The sequence below is a fragment of the Anser cygnoides genome, chromosome 3, assembly GCF_040182565.1.
Source record: "Anser cygnoides isolate HZ-2024a breed goose chromosome 3, Taihu_goose_T2T_genome, whole genome shotgun sequence".
In the NCBI taxonomy this organism is placed as follows: Eukaryota; Metazoa; Chordata; class Aves; order Anseriformes; family Anatidae; genus Anser; species Anser cygnoides.
Genome location: NC_089875.1, coordinates 57,580,171 through 57,598,930, shown reverse-complemented (window position 1 = coordinate 57,598,930; position 18,760 = coordinate 57,580,171). Strand labels below are relative to the sequence as shown.

Genomic DNA, 18,760 nt, shown 5'->3' with positions numbered 1-18,760 from the left:
GAAATAGATAAGTGAATAAATAAAAACTACCACAGCGAAGGCAAAGTGTGGGAGGCAAGGGAGAAGAGGAAGGAATGGTTTCGTAATTAGCAGGCAGCTGGCAGTCAGTGCAGGAATGGGAGTTGTGTGAACTACAGGGCTAACAGCAGGGTGGTGGGACAAGAAGATAGGAGGCTGCAGGAACACAGTGCAAGTGTCACTGCGAACAGAGGGGAGAGCAGACCTTCAGTATTTGCTCACGTCTGGGCACACAGAGTTAATCAGCAGTTTTGTCCAGCCAACCCAGAGGACTGTGGCCTTTAAATTTGGGAGAACTGACAAGGCTGACCAGAACCAGTAGAACCCTGCTAACTCCGAAGTTACCGGTTTAGAGCAAAAGCATTGGATGTATTCTGTGGAGAGAAAGGGCTTGGTCTTTGCAGGTTAGCAAATCCCAAAAATGCCATTGTCTTCAAGCAGACATCGCAGAATCATGAAGCAATCCAGACTGAAAGGGATTCTGGAGGTCTCTAGTGTAGGCCTCTTGCCTAAGCAGGAACAAATTCAAAGGTGGATCAGATTGTGGCCTCATCCTGCCAAATTCTGTAAATCTCCAGGGTTAGAAGTGCTTGGGGTGGCACTGAAAATCCTGGAAAGTGTTGTGCTGCTGCTAATCAATGTCCTGAGATGTCTGACAGAAATATAAAAACACAGCATGGGAAGCCATCAGTGTGACTGCAAAGATGAAAGAATCACAGAGCCCAGATGAGGACGTGTATTTTTTGCCCCAATGCTTTTGAAGGTTGATTACTAGAAGTGCACAGAAACCTGCTTTTGTCTTGTTGCAGTGACATGATCAAAGGGAATCAGCAATACTGCTCCGGTATCATACCCTTGGTAACTGTCAGCCCTCAAATGTCGTCTTTGCTGTTGTTTTTAGGCACTGGGTTTAATGTGTTTGTGATACACAGCCACTACCTACACGTAAGCCTAGCCAGTGAGGCACTTAGTTTTAAAAAATATGTGCAAGCTTGCAAATTCTGACGAATGAGAGACATTGAAGGGGAAAAAAAAAAAAAAAAAAGCCACCATCCTACCTGAGCTAAACTTGAGTTCCAGTGGTGAGATTACTTTTTTTTTTTTAAGTTGGGTTGCAAATCTTGATCTGCAATTGTCGATAGGAAAAAAAATGCAGATCCTATCACTCATGTCTTCAAGCCAAAATAGTTGAACTTCCTTTTCTCTGTAACATTACAGCTTTATCTTAACCCCAGTCCTGATGGGGCTGGGCAGGGCTGTGAAATTCCCATTCTGAAAGCCTTAATTTCTCCAAGACTAGGCAAAGTCAGGATTTTATTACTCATGATTTCAAGACACAATTATCAATTTTGCTTTCCCTTACCACTTGACCTCTCACTCTGAGCACCATTTTCCCTCAATTTTCCCCACAATTTTGCTTTTCAGCAAAGCTTTCATGACAAACTTGCTTAAGAGGCTTGTGTCCTTGCCCTATTCCACCCTGGGACTTCATACACAGTGACTAGAAAGAATTAGGGAAGAGTGAGAAAGCATTTTAGAGGGTAGAGTGGTGCACACTTAAACTATCATTCATTAAACCGCTAATTGGAAAATCCATTGTTGGTGACCTTCCAATTTAAACTTCAGTCAATCATGCACCGTTACTCCCTCTCTGGCCTCGTTGAACCCTCCTTGAACAAAGCATTCCCAGTTGTCTTCCTTTTGCCTCAGAAAGCTCCGCCTTAATTTCCATCTCCCTGTACTGTGAGTAGTTGTAGTTGTAGTTGTTCAACTGCACTAAACCTGCAGAAGACTGATCTGCTTCTGTTGCCCCATCACTGCAGCATCTGTGTTTGTCCATCTGGAAAGAAATTGCCCTTTATCTCTGGAAGACAGAGCAGTATCATCGTTGCTTTACTGAGGTTGAACTGCACAGTCCAAGAGCGTGCATGAGGCATGTGGAAAATGCAGATATCAAATAATTGAACAAGTCTGCAGCCTTTATCTCAAGACCAACATTCCTGATCACTTAAGAAGTGACTGCTCTTCTCATTCACACACCCAAAGACTTCTCAAGTGCCATGTCTTCTGGTGTCTGTAGCTCATAGTTACATTTATGCAAATGCAAGTATGCATTTGTATACCTTGTCGTGTAATGTTAAGTACTCCTCTGAGTGCAGGGCTCTGCAAAATTTTTGAATGACGTTGTGGTTACTTTCTCACCTCATAGCTGTTTGTGCTAAAGCGAACTGGTTGGTGAATTGCATGCAAAGCTCTCCAGCTGCGCTTGTACGAAGTTACAGCTTTATGACAGTGTAGTGGATTTACCTCGCAACGGTTTGGTAGCAGGGGGCTGCAGGGGTGTCTTTTGTGAGAAGAATCCAGCAGCTGCCCCATGTTAGATAAGGGCCAGTTTCCGCCAGCTCCAAAGGGACCCACTGCTGCCTAGACCTGAGCTAATAAGAGATGTTGTTTGTGCATCTGAGAGGATATTTAAGAAAGGGGGGGGAAAATGCTTCACAACAACAGCTGGGAGAGTGAGGAGTGAGAAGCAGCCCTGCAGCCCCCAAGGTCAGTGCAGCAGGAGGGCAGGAGGTGCTCCAGGCAGGGAGCAGCAGTTCCCCTGCGGCCTGTGGAGAGGCCCCCGGTGGAGCAGGCTGTCCCCTTGCAGCCCATGGGTCCCACACGGAGCAGATCTCCACGCTGCAGCCCGTGGAGGAGCCCCCGGTGGAGCAGGTGGATGTGGCCTGGAGGAGGCTGCGGCCCATGGAGAGCCCCCGCAGGAGCAGGCCCCGGGCCGGAGCTGCAGCCCGTGGAGAGGAGCCCACGCAGGAGCAGGGGGTCTGGGGGGAGCTGCCGCCCGTGGGGGACCCGTGCTGGAGAAGTTTGCTCTTTCTGAATAGCCCTGTGGTATGCACCCACGTGGGAGCAGTTCTTGAAGAGCTGCTGCCTGTAGGAAGACCCTGCAGGCTCAGTTTGGGAAGGACGGCATCCCGTGGGAGGGACCCCGCGTGGAGCAGGGGCAGAGAGAGACCATGAAGGAGCGGTGGAGGCAAAGCGCCACAGACTCACTGCAACCCCAATTCCCCCATTCCCATGTGCCGCTCGTGGGAAGGACATAGAAGAGGGTGGATGAGGGGAAGGTGTTTTTAGTTTCTTTCCTTTGTTTCTCACTTATCTAGCTTGTTAGTAATAGGCAATAAATTTAACAAATCTCCCTGTGCTAAGTCTGTTTTGCCCATTACAATAATTGTTATCTTCCTGTCCTTATCTCAACCCTTGAGACCTTTTCATTAGATTTTCTCTCCTTTCCCTTTGAGGAGAGGGAGTGAGAGAGTGGTTGTGGTGGAGCTCAGCTGCCCACCTGAGTAAAACCACCACAGACAGCGAGACAGAATTCACACCTGGAGGAGAAGGGGGAAAGGTGAGTGAAGAAACATCTTCTTCAGCGCATGGAGGAAGTAGACAGGCCTATTCCCTGAATATGATGAGGTTGAATTGCATGGCCCAAGATTGTGCAGGAAGCATGAGGAAAAGAAGGCAAATCTCTCATCTTTGTCAGAAGATTATCCTCCCTGATCACCCGGGTTCTGCTTGGGCTTGGCCTTAAAATTAAAAAAAGTAAAACCTAAAAAATAGCGTTTTATAATTTCCAACTTGACTTGTACAATACTAAAGGTGCAGGGCTGGGATTTGGACTGTAGCATATGTCAAGGAAGTTGCTGAGAGGTTTGTGGGCTGTAGGAAGGAAGAGTTTCAAGCAGCCGTTGGATCAGTTCTGTAAAAAGCTGTTTGGCTAAAGAGCAAGTTTTGTTTAGAAAGTGTCAGGTCTTTCATAGAAACCTTTTCTTATTATTACCCAACAGAGGAAGCAGAGCTCAACGAGTCAAACCCCATTCAGGATTTGTGAACTGTTTGTTCAGATTCACATGCCAGCACCTCGGGTTAGATACAGAAAATGATCTGTGATCTCCTCTCCCCTTGTAGAAGCTTCACTCAGAAGTGAGGTTTAAATTTTTATATTTATCACATCAAATGAAAGAGATTGATTTAGAATGATAAGCGATACATTTTATGGAAAAAAAAAAGACAAGATAATTAGCATTTCTAAGTATCAAAGAGATAAAAAAAATTTGAAAAAAAAATGAAAGAGACTTGCGGTCTCTATATACACGAGAGTCAGCTGCCCATATGAAGATTATATCATTTCTTCAGGAGTGGACGCCCTTCTTCCCTGGATATTTTTATGTTATCATTAGATTTTTATCATTAGATGCCCTTCTTCCCTGGATTTTTCTTTCTTTTATCATTAGACCATTTGAAAAAGTTGCTTCCCCCTGTGAATTTTTAGCCTTCAGAAGTTCCTCTAAAGTTTTCGCTCATTGTTCCGATGACACACGCGATAAGAACAGACTGGTAAGAAAATTCAGAGAAAAATGTAACCAGAGCGCCTAACCAAGGTGGGTTTCCTTTTCCTGTAGTCAGAAATTGTCCTTGTGGAGACACATGATAGTCACAGCAACTGTGATCTGGCTAAAGCTAGCAGTTTAACAGCACGTTATAATCACCTGGATTTTGCAGCTGGATGTGATCAGTTCTGGACATAAAATGCTTGCTGGGTCACACAGTTGACCAAGCAAACTTCAAAGCTAACTTGGTCAATCTCAGGGCTGAGTTTCTAAGTTAAATTGGTGAATGAGTTTCTATGCTGCTTTCCATCTGAGACAAATATATTCTGCTTTGCGGAGGAAATGTGGACCAAAAAAAAACAGCTTTTCATGCCTGCTCCATGCAGCTCTCACTGTCCCCTGAATCTGCAAAGCAATGGAGAAGCCAGACTGCTGTCTGGATCATGTTGTAATAGGGAGGTGAAATGACTTGTGCACATTATTGGAAACATGACTTACACTGAAGAAAAATGCAGAACTGTAAGAATGACACTTGAAAACACCCTCTTTTCCTGAGAGAGGGAATAAATTAATGGATTTCAGGGAAGAAAGATCCTGTTATTGTCACAGTTTTGGCAGTGAGCCACTCAGGATTTTTATTTTTTTATTTTTGTCCTTTTTTTATGAAGTGGATGGGGTTCCATTTGTATGAATCCTGTGGGAAGAAGTGTCTCTGGACACATTCAGGTGGTAGGGGATGATTCCTGACACCATAATCATATCTTCTTTTAGGGAACACCTGAGCTTAAAAGGTCTTTGAGAAGAGGCACTGGAAATTAGTAGCTCCTTAACTTGATAACTCTCTTATCTGCTGTAGACTGTCATTCAGGATCCCGAGCTGCCTACCTGTTCCTTCAAAGCTCACCCCTGTGATAATTAAGTGGTGTAATCTCTGGGCCTCGGTATGGCAATGATGTTGTTCCCTGAGTCAAGAGATCTGCATGGGTGCAAGGGGAAGCTGAAATTGTGACTTGTGGTGTATGGGTGAGGAATGAGTCAACCTGGGAACAAGTAGGGCTGGTGTGGTACTGCAGCGAACCAACCGCTCTCCTGTGATGGATTAGCGCCAAAGACAGAACAGGCAGCAGAGAAACAAGAACTCCTGTTCTCAGACTAAAAACCAGATATCATTTTTCCTTAGGTGTTTTTTTGTCTCACATGATACTTCTTGTAGTTGAAGGCACTTGATAGCGGATTTCAAAAGGGAACATTATGGTGAAAATGGACCACACGGAACTCCCTGCAATATGTAACTGAGTTACAAGGCAGCAATTTTGTGATTATCTTTTAACATTTTAAAATCATACATAGTCCAGGCAGGAATCCCTAAACCATTTTAGTTTAGTGCTACTGGAAAATATAAAGATCTATTTCTAGACAAAAAGCTGAAGAGAGAGAATTTTATTACAAAAAAAAAATAATCCGAAGTTCTTGGCTTTATTTTAGGTGTCAGCATTTTGGAGCACAGCCACATCCTACAGAGTGGTTTAGTCCTAAAAGAAACAGAGTTCTGGGTGACAAACACAATGCCCTGCCTTCCCTAATATTAACTGTTGAACTCCAAGTGATACCAGTCAATGCAGGGAATGTAGTCTTGTCCTCCATTTCCATAAGGTCATCCAAAGAAGAAAACTATGGATCTTGTATCACCACATCCAGAGCTGCATCTACTTTTGATGTCTTAAAACATCCCTCAAGGTGCCCTAAGGTACCCCAATGACTGTAGATACCTACTTTCAGGCAACAGAATTTCACTTGTGCTCAGTTCAGTCACAGGAGTCCAGAGGGATCACCAATTGCAGGCTATGCAGAAGATGAGACATGAGCTCACATAAATGCTTGCACACAGGATAGTAAGAGCCTGCACTCTGCAGCTGAGTCCCACTCCAAAAGCTTCTGAAACCTGCAGGCATGCTTTTTCTCTCAGCCTTCACTAATGCTTGGCCATAGAGTTGATGATAATGGACTTCTGCTTTAAGTAGCAGTCCTCATTCAAGTTGCCCAGAAAAAGAGTTTGCAACTCAGTGGTGCACAACGTGTGGAAGGAAGGAGAGCAGTGTGCTGCTCCATGAGGAACTCCGTTGTTCTTCTGTTGGTTCTTTCAAATCCTAGGAATGAGACATACCCCTATGTTCAAAGCCCTGCAGGGCAAACCATTCTGGGGAATCCCAGGCTTAAAATTTTCTTCTTTGCTGCACAACATTGGTTTCTCCCCAGAACAGGTTCCTCCCCGGAACAGGTGCATCCTGTGGGGAAGAACAGAGTGCAGCATGTGATTAAAAACAGCAGCAGGATGCAAACATGAGAAACTGAACTCAAGCTGCACCAATAAACTTAATTTCATTATCGTTTTACAGTCCAAAGCCTTGGATCTTCTGCTTTAATATAGTGGGTTTTTTCATTTTTTTTTTTCCCTCTTTTGGTCTTACACACCTTGTATATTTGAAGTGTCTTCACAAAACCTATTTAGAAAATCAGGTGTGTGAAGCAATTGAAGCAATACTGATGATGGAGTAACGTGTGGAGAATAGGATCCTTAGTGTCATCACTCCTCTCCTGTGCTGAAATCCAGCTCCAACTGACCCTGCTGTAAAGGGGTACTTAATCCTTCTGACTAGGGAGTCAAAGGCAGCTTTGGCAGAGTCACTGAGATAATTCACTTGTTAGACGTTGCAGTTAAAGGGCCTCTCTCTTGGATGCCAGGAACATTGGGCTGGATCCCTGAATGTAGTAGGGTGGACTGGTAGCAAGACAAAGCTATTTCTGAGCTGAAGGCAGATGAGTAAGTGCTAAAGCAAAGCTCTGTTTTGTGTGTCATCCTAGCCTTTTGAGGCATCCTAAGTGCTTATATAGAGGAGAAATCACTTGTGTGAAGGGACATGACATGAAAATAATGCTGATTGAACAGACAAGTTTTCAGAGATGGAGGAAGACCAAAGTTGTCTGCTAATGAGGGAATACAACTCTTTTGGGATCTGTTTACATTCAGATTTTATTTAATCATATGGTATTTCCTGGACTTGAAGAAATACAAGAGCAAGGTGAGGGGGACTGGGCTAGTCTTTTATAAAACTCCTTTACTTTACCCTTGTTTGTTAACAAGGTGTAGAGTTCCTCTCTGATATGTTCACCTTCCTTTTTTTCCCTCTGTTGAAGTGCCCTAAAACAAGTTCTGAATGGACTTTCTTACCCAGAAACTGAAAGATTTAGTCCCTTGTGTATCGAGTATTTAGAGCCCAGGTAAGCTTTCTGAGTATGATTGTCATGTCTGTCTTAGGACACCTCCTTGGACCTAAAGGGATATGTTCCTCTTCTCTGGTGAAGTGTCTGTGCTTATTCTGGGTTTTCTGGTGTGGTTATAGGGCCAGAAAGGAGTTCCTCTTTCTGGGATCCTTAATTTTCTCAGGAATCCTTTCTTCTTCACAGTCAAAAAGAATGTGTCAGCTACTGAAGAAGTAACTGTGTTGTTGTTTAAGTATATTTTGAAATTTGTGTTTTCTGTTCAGTGCCTTCTGAGTCTTTCCACTGGATGTGGATTGTTTTCTCACACCCATTCTGCCACAACAGCAAAACGTGTGTGTATTTTACAAAACAAAGCTGGCATTCCCGTTTGACACAGGACAAGAGGCAACTGGCACAAATTAAAACACAAGAAATTCCATCTGAACACAAGGAAACATTCTTTTGCTTTGAGAGTGGTCAAACACAGGAACAGGTTGCCCAGAGAAGTTGTGGAGTCTCCATCCTTTGAGATATTTAAAAGCCACCTGGACAGAGCCCTGGGCAAGCAGCTCTAGGTGGCCCTGCTTGAGCAGGGTTGTTGGACCAGATGGCCCATGCTGTGATTTTGTGAGTCAAGAGCTGTGGATTCCTGAAAATGACAAATGCCTCTTGCAACTTATGGCAGAGCCCTGTCTTTTGGCTTCCTTGGGAGCAGAGTGCCACTGCTTACAAGGGCTGAGTGACATGGCATATTCTCTAGCTGCAGCCTACCCATATGGCCCTTCTTGCATCATTTTTCCTGTCACACCAGGGACTCCCTTCCCCTTTTCTCTCTGTCTTGTGAACAGATACACACAGCAAATACCCTCTTTGAGATGCTTGTGCACTGTTTTCCAACCAGCCACTTTCAGAGCAGCATCACCTCTTTGTGACTCCCTCTCCTTCTTACTGACAGCTGCTGCTATGTGGCCGTGTAACTTGTTTTCCTGACAGAAGTTGTTGTTCCCAAAATCTAGGCTGCAGTCTCTTACAACATCACTAACAGAGATACTGCCGGTCAGTTTCTTTCCTTCCCACTTAGATATGTCATGTCATTCACACACAACTGCAGTGCCATGAAATAGCATAAAAGTAGGTACAATACCTGCAGTGCCTGAGCGTTTTAAAGGGAGACAATGGACAGCGTGGTGGTCATGCAGAAAAGTGTTTTATTGTAGTGAAGTTACACAGGAGAAAAACAAAAGTCTGCCTGCTCCTGGTTCAAGGCTTTACTGAGCCGTAAAGATAAGTGCTAACCAAAACAAGTTCCTACATGTAAAAACACATTGCACTTCTAGTCATTTTTACAAGGTTATAAGGACAACACCTGGAGATGTTCTTTTTCTTTCTTTTTTTTTTTTTTTTTTTCATTTTACAAATAAACTGCAATTTTGACTAGTTAAAGCTGGAATCTAGAATATTTCCTTACAAGATTTCTTTCTTCTTCTTCTTCTTTTTTCTTATAAAAGCAAAACTGGAGATGTTCTTTCTTTCTGATTAGCCGTCCAGTTTCTTTCAAATAAAGGCACCTCAGACCACACGAGGCTTACTTGATACATGCCCGTAATGACCTTGTAGGGCTTCGGTGGCTCTAAACCCAGGCTCAGTACACAATACTAATGCTGGTTAGTGGTCGGATTGTTCTCATGACCAGCAAGCAGGAGGAAGGAATGGCAGCAGGTACATAGGGCTTCAGGGAAGAGTGTAGAAATGGCCTTGATGACAGAAGAGCTCTTCCCCTGCTGGGGTAACTGCCAACCCACTTCTTAATGCAGAAAATCAGCAAAGCATTGCATCAGCCTGACATACACACATGGCATAGAGCCTGTGACCATACAGAGAAGAAAAGGAAGGTGGGGCAGGTTTTGGACCTGCCTACCTTTTAATTGTCCTTTTATGGATACAAATACAACACTGTTTATCAACTATAGACTAGTTTTCAAACACAAAAGGTTATGTACAGCATATTTACTCATATTTTTACATAATAATACACACAGGTCTCCCCCCACCCCATCTCTTACGGTGGATGAATGTGACATGTCAAACTGACAAACAGTTCAGAAGAGCCTCCAAGAAAAAAATGTTCATATGGAGCTAGCTTATTCTTGGTCCCTTGAAAGTAAAATCTTACAAAGGATGAGCAAGATATCTGTTTTTACAATATTTACTCTGCACAATGCAAAGAGGGGGGGTAAGCTCTTTAAACATAGGATTCCTTAGCATATTGGATCTGGTCTACCTCAAAAATTGGCTGGCTGCACCTCCGAGCCACGTACTCGTGTTTGTTCTTTTGATAGGATTCAGACATGGCTCTCAATCGGTACACTCCAGGGGTCACAGGTAAACTCACGCGGGAGTTTATTCCAACAGTAACACTGAGAGTTTCAGTTTCTCCATCAGAGTCCTTCACTGCAGGAACTCTGTCACTGGGTAGATCCCCTGGAGCTGCACAGGCTGTGCCCTGTGCACAGATGCTGCATGGATCGGGCAGCAAAGCGTCCTGGTTTGAAACCTTTAATCTCATAGTCTGAACTGTGAGATTACAGGAGGGAACATGAGTGGCCAGGCAGTTTCTAGTAGCTTCTTCGTAAGAGGGTGGTCTTCCAGGATTCCTCTGGTCTACCTCTCTGAAGACTTCATCAGCTGACCTGAAACGTGGCCTTTGCTGACATGGCACAGGCAATGGTTTGTCATCCTCAGGGCTGTTTTCCTGGACAATTCTGCAAGAGAATTGATCTTTCCTTGTGAAACTGTCTCTCTGGAAAGCCATATTTTTTCCAGGCCCCCAACTCAGGGGTTTTGTTAGTGTTTTCCTGTGGTTTGCAAAAGAGAATGACATGGAGTGCTTTTTGATCTCTCGCCGAGGTGTGCTGCAGTCTTCATTGGGCTTGGTGCAAAAGGACTGAGGCCTATTTAAAAAGGTTTTTTTGGGACTAGAGGGTGAAACTACTGGGGAACTGGTGAAGACTGAGCCATCAGAGCTCTCCAGGGAGCAACTGGAGGATGTTTTGGGTAGAGAGTCTGTTGATAACTGTGAAGGTAGGATTGCAAGCCGTTTTTCCAGAGCCTCATTCTCCAACCCTTGCTGTTTCTGCTGAACTGGAAAATTGTCCTCACTTTTGTTTAGCTTCTGTTTCCTTATCCTGCTTTCAAAGCGGTTCTGAAAGGACAGGTCTGGCTCTGAGTACCTCCTGTCCATTGTGCTGATGTCATTTTTACAGCTAGTCAGTGAACTGGCAGACATGCATGTTGGGTATCTTCTGCTCACACCAGTGCTTCTCCCTTTGGGATGTTCCACCTCACAGGCACAGGAGCTGCATTCAGCTTCAGGATCTGGGCTGTCATAGGCGGAATCATTCTGATGAGCAGCACATAGGTGTTCTGTGGGGACAAAGCACCTGTTAGTTTTTACTGGTCATTGGACAATAAATGGGAACTATCTGGAAAATATTCCTGTGGAAGTGCAGACCAACAGTGTCTTTAACCCTCTGCAACTCTCTGTGTTTCCACAGATGTATTCCCACATAAAATTAAAGAATTTGGAGCAGCAGCTCCAGTCTGTCATAACCCTCAGTCTGTTCTCTCACCTGTGGAGCTGTCTGTTTGCTCCGTTGACTCCTCAGTCAAAGCACTCGTGGGCCAGACAATGTCTTCCCCAAATATTTCTGAGCAGTTGTCTATGAGGAACTCCACCAACACCGTCACCTGCACACAGAAAACCATATTTCAGTCAAAGGGGCTGAAAACATACTGCGCAGTTTTTCCTGTTCCTGCCTAATGTAAGATGAAAGGCAGCACAGAGAAGGATGCTGACCTGCCAAAATCCTTGCCTAGTCAGAGACTGAGTCCACACTACAGCACGAGGCCTGATGCTGCACCCAGCGTGGCCTGCCCCGATACAAGCCGAACTCCATCAGCCAGAGGGCGTGCGGGTGGTGATGCCCCCAGGGTGCCCCTTGCTCTCTGGGTGTGAGGTGCCCAGGAGCTGTGGTGCAGCGCAGGGACTGCAGGGCAACCTCTGCTTGTGCTCAGAGGAGGGGAAGCCTGGCCTGTCACGCCGCAGGCACCCGGCACGCGGGGCACCCCCGCCTCTCAGCGGTGCGGTTTTGTTTTGTGTGGCTTTTGCACTGGCAGTGGGATCCCTGTGCATGGCTCAGATCTGTCCCAACATACCTTGTCGTTCATCTCCTTCTGCACCTCCAGTGGCAGCGTGCTGTCCGTCCCCGGGCCCAGCATGTTTGGGCCAACGCAGATGGCGAGGTTGTTGGAGTCCATCCTGCTGCTGGCGGCGTTTTGGCTGATGCGGTGCAGCACGGACAGCAAGTGCTTGAGCAAGACGAGGTTTGGTCTGGGCAGTTTGTCGGCCACCCTAAGCGAGCACAAACACAATGCGACGTTAATCGGTGGTGCGGGGGCCACTACTTCTTTATTTGAGCAAGTCTCAATTAAACTCAGGCAGACGACGCTTCCTCCAGAAAGAGGAACGCGTGCGCTTCTTTCACTGCTGAGCAGAAGCACCATTGAGAAATCCCCAACGGCAGCTGCGTGCGGTTAATTACAAGGCCTCGCACTGCAAGATCCCGACTGAAGGGCAGCGTCACAGCGTCCGTGCCGCTGAGCAGCTGAGGTGGCGTCAGGAGGTGTCACCAGAGGCTGCCCGACGGCACGTGAAAGGCCTGCGGTTGTGCCACGGCTCTCACAGCCCTCTGGCCAGCCTCCACCTCAGCTCTGTCTGAGGAGCACAACACGGAGGTGGCCCAACATGCCTGACCTCACAGCCAGCAGGCCTGCCGGCTCTCCTCAGTGCCCGTCCCCCCACATGGTGACCACGTTCACTGCCATCTGTCCCTCCTGCCGGGCTGCTCGATAACTATGGAGAGCCCAAACGCCTTCAGGAGGTGCTGCTGTGAGAGTGCCTCCCTGTGCCACTTGGCCTCTGAGCCAGCCTCACAGGGCAGCTGAGCAGCACCACAGGATTTCAAATGAAGCTCAATTTCCAGAGGAGGCTGGTTGAAAAACATGCTGGTTACAACACTTACTCTCTCAATTCTTCAATTTTTTCCTGCTTGCTTGGCTTCTCCAGCGCTAGCATCCACTTCTCATACAGGTCGGCTGACAGGAGCTTGGAGGGAATATTTCGGAGGAAGTCCTGCAAGGCCCAGAGATACAGATGAGGCTTTGGACATTTTCCCCTGTGCACATAGACAGCATCACCGCAACTTGGGCTCACTAGGAGCAGGAGCTGGATGCTCCCTAAGGTGACCGTCAGCACTGGGGAGCAGCGGGCTTCATGAGTACATGCTGAGTACGCTTGCATCAATACACTAAGAGGTCCTGGCTCTTTTCTGCTTTTTGTTCACCCCTAAATCTCACTATTCCTTGCTGAGGAGGAGAATGAAATGAGTTTCCTGTGGGCATACAGGAAATCAGTGGCAGAAGAAGTGGAGCTGAAAAGCCAGCAGAAAAGGGAAATGCCAAACTTTCCCATGTCTGAAACTTTTCATTTGGTTTCACTCTGTTTTTTACCCTGGAGCCACACCTAAACCAAATTGCAACATGTGCCTGTGCAGATTAGCTATGTGCCTGTGCGGATTAGCTATGTCACCCACAGCAGAAAGTCAGAGCAACTCACCTTCAAGACCACTGCCAGCAGATGCACAGTTTTGCTTTTCAAATCAACGTTCTCGCCTTTGTTTAGGTCCTCCTTCAACTCCTTTCGTGCTTTCTCATTGGCAGCTTTTCTGAATATCCCTTCAGTGGAAGGTCCTTTCATATACAATATAGCGAGGAGATCCTGCAGGAAAGAAACAGGCAGGGATGGGAGAACTGTTACTGTGAGTGAAGAAAGGTCCTTTAGCAGGTGAACACTCCTTTAGAAGCAGAAGAAAAATTTTGGCTGGAGGTACACTCTGCTTTACACAAGTCAACATCTAGTTCTGTCTCCAAGCAGATTATACTGGTAATAAGCTGTTGTGTTTTTTTTTTTTTTTTCCCAATCCATACTTTTTTTTGTACCAGTGAACTCCACTAACTTCAGTGGAGTCATCCCTGTTTCCTTCCAGAAGAAAACAAGAGGTGGCTCAAGCCTGGGCTCAAATTCCCTCCCTCCCAAGCCAGGCTGCATGCCTAGCAAATATTGCTTAGAAGCCTGGAAAATTGGAAAAACCATCTCAGTGGGAGAACTGTCACAAGATCATTTTTTAACTAGAGGATAGTTTGTAGTTATTTATCGGTGGCAGTCCATAGCTGAACAAGTTTTTGGGAAAATACAGAAATCTCTGGATTTTTATGATGCTGAGACATTCATTTACATGACTTCTGTAAAATCACAGGTGTTTATACTAAGCAGCAGATCTACTTCACCTATTCCCGGTCCTGGGTTGTCTCCAGTCAACGTTACTTCCAGTGAAAGTTGCATGGGGTGGACAAAACCCACAGACCTAACTCTTTCTACATCTGGGATGGGCCCCGAGCTTCTCAGAAGTGTGTATGGAGGGGAAACACCAAAATCACTCATCTCCTGAGCACTGCAGCACAAGTGCTGGGGATCCCACCTCCCACTGGAAGCCAGAAGTATGATAAATGTACCGCCAGGATCGCCTACCTGGACAGGCTGGGGCAGCGTGTCATCTTCCCCACAAATAATTGCCAGAGGCTGGCCAAACAGAGCGATCTTGAGGCCAGAGTCCAGCTGCCCTGGGGAATCCCCACTGGTAGAGGTTCGTCTCAGAGCGAACGGCCACGATATCACCTTCTTTCTTTTCTTCATTCCATCTGCTGCAAGCAAAAGGAAAACAGACAAACAAAAAACATTTTTTTTTTAAAAAAAACAGAACTATGCAATTATGCTGCCTTTCGTCTGTGTGCAGCGCTGTGTGATGCAGCGTGAAGAGCAGAGATGTATGTCAAAACAACACCTCAAATTAAACCGAAAGACAACCAAGTTGTTGCTAAGGAAACCACTGCCTAAACTGTGGGGCTGTCACCATCCCTCTAAGGACACCACCTTTCCTGTTGGTTTTTTGTTGTTTTTGGTGTTGGTTTTTTTGGCGCTCTAGTCACTATTTCCTCTTAGAGAACGGGGACATAAAAGGCACAGCAATAACAGCAAATATTTGATGTTTATAGAGATTTTTGATACTGCAGAGGTTTCTGTGATAACTATCTTAGGTAGATATGTTACTTGGGCAGCTTGTAATGGTAACAATTCTCACTATGCAGACATGACCGTGGCCAGTATAAGGGCATGGGTGGAACTAGGGACTTGTGCTTTACAGCCTCTTCCACAGTCTGCAATGGCAACACATGGCTCCTGCTCTGCCAGCTCCAGAGTAGCAGTGCTGCGATGACAGTGGCCCTGCTGGAGCTTGCCCCCTGCCAGCCAGCCACTGGATGGTGATACTTGCTCCAGAGGATGGGAGCATCACCGTTGGGCCTCATTGGCTTCAGGGTCACAAATCTCATAGCATGGGTTTTGCATCTGCACCTTAAAGAGGAGGGCATGCTAGGAATTTGGAGGTGACAGTTGCATTGGTAAGAGCTGTGCTTTTTTCCTATCAGTAGAGTCTTTCTGCTAGAAAGTTTTCTAAAAGCATTGCCCTCTGCAAATTTACTCTAAAGAACTTGCCTTCTACTCCAAAATGAAATTATACAAGTTCTCAGGACTTGTATTTGTGGCTTAGCACAAGTCCTCAATAGTCAAGGGTTAAAGGCTGTGAGAAAGTAACCCAATGTTAGAGTCATATAAAACCCTTGCTTCTGACACTCCTGAGAAATGGTGTGGCATGCAAGCTTGTTCCAGACCCGCCCTGCTAATGGTCTCCTCCAGATTGTTTTGCAGGTGCTGAGGTTTTGCAGGGTGAGAGAACACAAGCGCAGGCGGTCGCTGCTGCCAGGAGGGTTTATTTGCCCTGGAGCGTAACCGCTGGTAGCGGCGCTCACCGGCAGGCCCACACCCCAGCGGCGATGCTCGTGGCAGAAAGCAGCACGTTTCCTTTCTGATGCTGCCGAACACAATTAGACTTGGCTCCGAGGAGCACGGAATAGGGATACGCTGGCACCCAGCACTGCCATCTGCCATGGAGCATAAGGGAGAGAGGTCGCCCGCACGCGGCGGCACGCTGGGGCTGAGCCACCCCTGGACAGCGCTGAGGGCTTGAGCTGTGCCGGGGGAGGTGGAGCGGGAGAGTTCTGCAGAAGCACCAGCTTGCAAGCATTTTGTATAAGAAAGCAGTTCTTCTGTTTTTAAAACTCACCAGCCAAGTGGCAAAGTCCATCCTCGGTGTCTGCTGGTCCCAACAGGGGGCATTTCTTGGCATCAGCCTGCAAGAAGCACGCCGGGGTTACACGAGGGCCGTGAGCGAGCTGCTGCAGCCGCACAGAAAAACATGAGAGGCTCCAGGGAGCGACCAGAGCAAGCCAGACACCTGCTGAACGACCCCTGGGCCCAGCTGTGACACTGCCTCACTGCCCAACCGTGGTGGTGGTGGCAAGGGCTGATGCTGCAGCCAGACCCTCCGGACCTGCCCAGCCACTCACATCCCCAGTGCTCTTTCAGGCTGCTGTTTGACCCAGAGAAGCTGGAAACAAGCTGGACAGCCCACCCTTCTCCATCCTCCCCCTGCTGCTGGACATCTCCTCCCCAGCTCCTCCAGTGAGGAGGGGGCTGCTGCCTCGGTGGCTTCAGAGCCTGCCGGGATCCTGCCCAAAACTGCCTGGGAGCCTAGGGCTCTTCTGCACACATCCACCTTCGAAGTGCTCTGCCTGCTCTCCTCCCTGCCCCGTGCCCACCGCGCTCCCCCAGGGGCCACCCCTTTGGAGGAGACCTGGGGGACTGGAGAGGCTGCTTACCTCTGACGGGCACTCGATCAAACTCTCCATGTTGCCAGCATTTAGTGTCTTTGACTAGGCAAGAAAACAAAGACCGTGCGTGAGTAATTTAATGCTACAGCTTAGAATCAGGGCTTTTCAAAGTCACTCTGTTGACAGAGCTGAAAAAATAAAGACACTCACAGTATTACAGCTGCTTAACACTTTCATTAGGAGTTTAATCAGGGGCGCTCTGGACGCTCTGGTTTCCTTAGGTCCTTTTGTTTGCCTGTTTATTGAAAAAGGAAGGGACAAAGAGCTTTGTAAAACTGCACCCTTCTTTCCTTTCTTCCCTGCAAGCCAGGCTGGCAATTCAGTATGATCCCGAACTAGCAAGACATCCCACCCAAGTCAGTCATAAAGCAGCACTCGCTGAAAGCCCTTCTTTGTAAGGCATCCAGTCCTGAGCTCTGCGCACCTCTTTATTAAATCCAAAAAAAAAAAGTGACTTTCCATTTTTAATCCATGCAAAAAACCGATCAGGCAGTGACAGCTGTGTGAGGTTGTTGTTAATGTGCAAGCACAAGGCTGAGCAAGCCAGGCAGCTCTGCCTACGAGCCGCACTTCGTGGTGGGTGCCTCTGCCCCACCCATATTTTTGTGTGTGTCTCTGTACAGCTGCGTCTGGAGCACCCCACCGGCTTCACCCCGACACCACGCGTTTATCCCCGGGCTTTACTTACCCAAGGAGCGAGTCCCGCCGGAGCTCCTTCACCTCCCGCGAACTGCCGAGGAAAGGAGAGACAGCATCGCTCCCCGCTGCTACTAATCCCTTGGACAGACGGAGGCGACTAAACAGTTCTACCCCACGCGTGCTGCCTTATATAGCGCGCCACAGCAGGTGGAAATTCACAGGCAGGAAGCAGCATCATGGGGCAGGACTGAGATTCTGTGAAATTTCTGCCTTCCTCTTTCCTTTTAGAGGAGCTACTCTCTCTTTTTTTTTTTTTTTTTTTTTCCCTTAAAGAAGATGAAGAAAAAAAAAAAAGAGAAGCTTGTAGCTGTTATGCATGGAAAAGATGAGACACTTGCCAGGTAAAGGTTCCATCTTGCATCACAATCGCGAGGTGGGATGTGCAGAGGGGGCTGCAGTGTGGGCAGCTGCTCACTGCTAAAGGGCAGCAGGTGCCGTCTGCTCTTTGACTACCCGGAGACCTGAGATTTTGTAGCATAAAGATGCCCCGCCAGATCAACTTATGCTTAGACTATTTAAAAAGAAAGGGGGTGGAATAGCCAAGATTCGGAGAAATGTTTTTGTATATATATATATATATTTTTTTGCAAAACTAATGGCAACGGTTTAATGTCTGCAAGCAAATGTAGGCACACACTTTGCAAGTGCCAGCTAGTTCTTGAGTCTCCAAGGACTGGACAGGCTGGAAATGGATTATCTGATAAAGTTACATTGGGTGGTGAGATTTTCGTTGCTGAAGATGAGTGGAGTTTAAAAAATAAACTGCCTGAAAAGGAGAACACTCCAATTTTAAAATGCTACTCTGTTTTTATAGAAGTGATGTTATGTAATAATACAATAATATATAACAATATGTTATAAAAATTCTCAAATAAAATATTTCTTAATTAGAACTATGTGTATGTATCCAAACAATAAGAGATTAATTCAGCTGAAGAGCTCAAAAGAAGCCAGGAGAAATCCACCTCTGCTCTCCCTGTACCTTTCAGGTTCTGTTACCGACTCCCTCCAGCCTGGGCACTTCACTTCCCTACTGCAGTTTAGCCATCAGGGACAGGGACTTAATGACAACAGGACTTATTTACAGGGTCATCATGAAAACTCATCATTTGTAAAATGCAGGTGTGAGCTCTGCTGATTCACTGGCACAGGCAATTTGAGATACAGTGTTCTGGGTACCAGTCTTTTCCTCTAATGAAGCAGAGGGGCTAGAGCTGGGTTTCAAAGGGCTGGGAATATTTCAGCAGTGGATTTAGCAGGGAAGCAGGTGTGTGGAACTGTGGTCTCTCTGCTGCTTCCTCTGGAGGATGCTCTGCTTCATATCTGCCGGGGCTGAGGCTGTGTCATAGCACGTTACGGCTACATCCGCTGCTGAATTCGCCCTGCGAGCCACTCTTTGCATAACCACATCACATCTGTCCCGTGGACTATTGGCCCAGATATGTCTGTGTGAAGCAGACAGCTGGTCTCAGCTCGGTTCTGCTTGGCAG

General features: G+C 46.7%; 1 protein-coding gene across 2 annotated transcripts; it reads right to left on the bottom strand.

The window, feature by feature from the left end:
* Positions 1 to 8,855: 8,855 nt before the first annotated feature.
* On the bottom strand, positions 8,856 to 17,603 carry TAGAP (T cell activation RhoGTPase activating protein). 2 transcript variants are annotated; one of them, XM_048080764.2, is made up of 10 exons: positions 17,260 to 17,603; positions 16,722 to 16,806; positions 16,560 to 16,613; positions 15,965 to 16,031; positions 14,314 to 14,483; positions 13,342 to 13,503; positions 12,749 to 12,858; positions 11,883 to 12,078; positions 11,297 to 11,414; positions 8,856 to 11,090 (listed from the first exon to the last, which is right to left on the bottom strand). In XM_048080764.2, exons 2-10 carry the CDS (start codon positions 16,746 to 16,748, stop codon positions 9,910 to 9,912), a joined length of 2,085 nt encoding a protein of 694 aa, XP_047936721.2. In that variant the 5' UTR covers positions 16,749 to 16,806; positions 17,260 to 17,603; the 3' UTR covers positions 8,856 to 9,909. The 2 variants fall into 2 exon arrangements, with proteins under 2 accessions (XP_047936721.2, XP_013049665.3); XM_013194211.3 differs by having other exon boundaries at positions 14,314 to 14,486; positions 17,260 to 17,600.
* Between the last annotated feature and the right edge of the window lie 1,157 nt (positions 17,604 to 18,760).

Excerpts from the sequence above, each read along its gene's own strand:
- TAGAP (XM_013194211.3), bottom strand. The coding sequence starts at position 16,748 with ATGAAAGTGTTAAGCAGCTGTAATACT. Across the intron at positions 16,614-16,721 it reads TGTTAAGCAGCTGTAATACT|TCAAAGACACTAAATGCTGG; the intron begins GTGAGTGTCTTT and ends TTTCTTGCCTAG. Across the intron at positions 13,504-14,313 it reads CGCTGCCCCAGCCTGTCCAG|GATCTCCTCGCTATATTGTA; the intron begins GTAGGCGATCCT and ends TCTTTCCTGCAG.